The sequence below is a fragment of the Rhea americana genome, unplaced genomic scaffold (genome assembly GCF_003343005.1).
Source record: "Rhea americana isolate MKP2758 unplaced genomic scaffold, rheAme1 scaffold_1183, whole genome shotgun sequence".
In the NCBI taxonomy this organism is placed as follows: domain Eukaryota; kingdom Metazoa; phylum Chordata; class Aves; order Rheiformes; family Rheidae; genus Rhea; species Rhea americana.
In genome coordinates this window covers 697-1,553 of record NW_028185243.1, presented here as the reverse complement: position 1 = coordinate 1,553, position 857 = coordinate 697, and the positions used below count along the sequence as shown (strand labels likewise).

The 857-nt window shown below is 55.6% G+C and overlaps 1 protein-coding gene across 1 annotated transcript in view; it reads left to right on the top strand.

The window, feature by feature from the left end:
* LOC146600686 (olfactory receptor 5B21-like) overlaps positions 1-425 on the top strand; it is a 2,960-nt gene extending 2,535 nt beyond the window's left edge. Inside the window, 1 exon segment of the mRNA XM_085319866.1 lies at positions 393-425. Coding sequence (XP_085175992.1) covers positions 393-425 — 33 coding nt within the window.
* Positions 426-857: the final 432 nt, after the last annotated feature.

Here is an 857-nt window from a genome sequence, read left to right as displayed (position 1 = left end):
TTGGGAAACAAGGGTTCTGCAATCCCCGGAGCAGCAGTGGGGATCCAGGAGGCCCAGCAAAGGGTCACTGGAGAGTGATTCCTGCACCTTCAGTGAAACACCACAGGCTGGAGACTTTCCCGAGTTATGYTGTAGACATGGCTGTGCCTGGCCCTGCATCTCTCCCACCTGGAACTGTCCCTGTCCCCATCCTGCTGACCTGCCTCCCATCTCTACCTCACACCTGCCCCCTCATTACAGTTAAGAAAGCCTTACAAAGGGATATGGAGACCAGAGCTGCACCCGGAGAAGGGTTTGGGTACAAAAGATGAGCCTTTATCAATGGCAACCCTTGCCAGACAGCCCACACCCTCTTCTCAGACTGCGCAGCCCTGATTTCGTGCATTCCCCAGTTTGGCCCTTTACCCTTGGGTGACTCCACTTGATTTGGGGAGTCTCCACTCGCCGCCCATCCCAGGCACATGCTGCCCTTGGAGATCCCCTGTGTTCTTCTAGTGGCTCCATATTGCCTTCCAGAAAGACAGACATCTCTCTCCAGCCTTTTAATACGCGGGACGGTCCCCGGCCCATACCGCCCAGTCCCCGCAGGGGCACTAGGCACCCAAAAGTCGGGGCTGAATCCAGTCTCGTTCCCTCCTACATCACTCTGTGAGCTCATGTTCCTCAGCCCGTGGAAAAACCAGGCATGGCAACGGGGCCTTTTTGAATGCAATTCCCTGAGCGCGTTCTTGGCTCCAGCTTGAGAAGAAGATCCAACCTTCAGGCACAGTACTAAGCAGATCCCCTTCATTAGCAGAGGTGCTAATGGGAGGCCAGCTCTGTACCAGCTGAACCAGCTTCTTCAGCGTGTCCTTGAG